Source organism: Anneissia japonica, unplaced genomic scaffold, assembly GCF_011630105.1.
Source record: "Anneissia japonica isolate Jap-2015-1 unplaced genomic scaffold, ASM1163010v1 scaffold284931_len208951_cov167, whole genome shotgun sequence".
NCBI classification, from domain to species: Eukaryota; Metazoa; Echinodermata; class Crinoidea; order Comatulida; family Comatulidae; genus Anneissia; species Anneissia japonica.
Window position 1 is genome coordinate 211,196 of NW_022703742.1, and position 1,102 is coordinate 212,297.

The 1,102-nt window shown below is 43.4% G+C and overlaps 1 protein-coding gene across 1 annotated transcript; it reads left to right on the plus strand.

The window, feature by feature from the left end:
• The first annotated feature begins 439 nt into the window (after nucleotides 1-439).
• LOC117104532 (uncharacterized protein K02A2.6-like) lies at nucleotides 440-832 on the plus strand. The gene has a single exon (XM_033245388.1). It carries the CDS (start codon nucleotides 440-442, stop codon nucleotides 830-832), a length of 393 nt encoding a protein of 130 aa, XP_033101279.1.
• Nucleotides 833-1,102: the final 270 nt, after the last annotated feature.

The following is a 1,102-nucleotide window of genomic DNA, read 5'->3' on the forward strand; positions in this document are numbered from 1 at the left end:
GCGAAGCCCTCGGAGTAACCTGGGCAACCTGGTAACCCAATCGATTACCTGTCAAGACACCCTGTAACAGTCAACACAGTAGACCGAACATCACAAACAGCTGATGATTATGTAAACTATGTTTGCAGAAACGCAGTTCCAAAAGCAATGACACACTCCGCAGTGAGTAAAGAAACACAAAGCGACCCTGCAATGCAGAAGCTGAAACTAGCTATTATGGAAGGAAACTGTTGGAAAGATTCTGACATCGTGGACTTCAAAGCAATTAAACATGAATTGTCAGTTGAAGAAAATGTGATGCTCCGTGACACAAGAATAGTCATTCCGATAAGCCTAAGATCACGAGCAGTAGATCTAGCACACAAGTCCCATCAGGCCAGGCATAGTGAAAACTAAGCAGTTAATACGCGAAAAAGTCTGGTTCCCAGGAATAGACAGTATGGTAGAACGCAAAGTCAAGAATTGCCTTGCCTGTCAATCGTCATCATCGACCGGTTCACCACCAGAGTCACTGAGAATGTCAAAGCTTCCAGAAAGTCCGTGGAAAGAAGTATCCATAGATTTTAAAGGGCCTTTTCCTACAGGAGAATACCTACTTGTAATCATAGACGATTTTAGCCGGTTTCCAGAAGTCGAAATCGTATCGTCTACCTCTGCAAAAGCTACAATTCCGAAACTGGACGCTGTCTTTGCCCGCCAATGCATACCGGACATTGTAAAAAGTGATAACGGACCTCCATTTAATGGTTTTGAATTTTCGCAGTTCGCAGAGTATAATTATGGTTTTCTCGCACAAGAAATGTACTCCATTGTGGCCACGTGCCAACGGTGAAGCAGAACGCTTCATGCGTACGCTTGTCAAGCTAGTACACACAAGTACTGCATCTGGACTTAACTGGAAACAGGAACTTTGGACATTTCTTCGCCAATATAGAGCTACACCCTCATTCAACTACGGGAAAATCGCCTAGTGAGGCTCTAAATGGAAGAAAACTTAAAACAACTCTTCCACAAGCTAAAGATAAATCGATAGGCATACATCAAAGCATCCGCGAAAAGGACAGAAAGAAGAAAGCCGCAATGAAAGCCAATGCTGATAAAC

Coding starts and splice junctions, on each gene's coding strand:
- LOC117104532 (XM_033245388.1), top strand. CDS start 440: ATGGTAGAACGCAAAGTCAAGAATTGCCTTGCCTGTCAATCGTCATCA.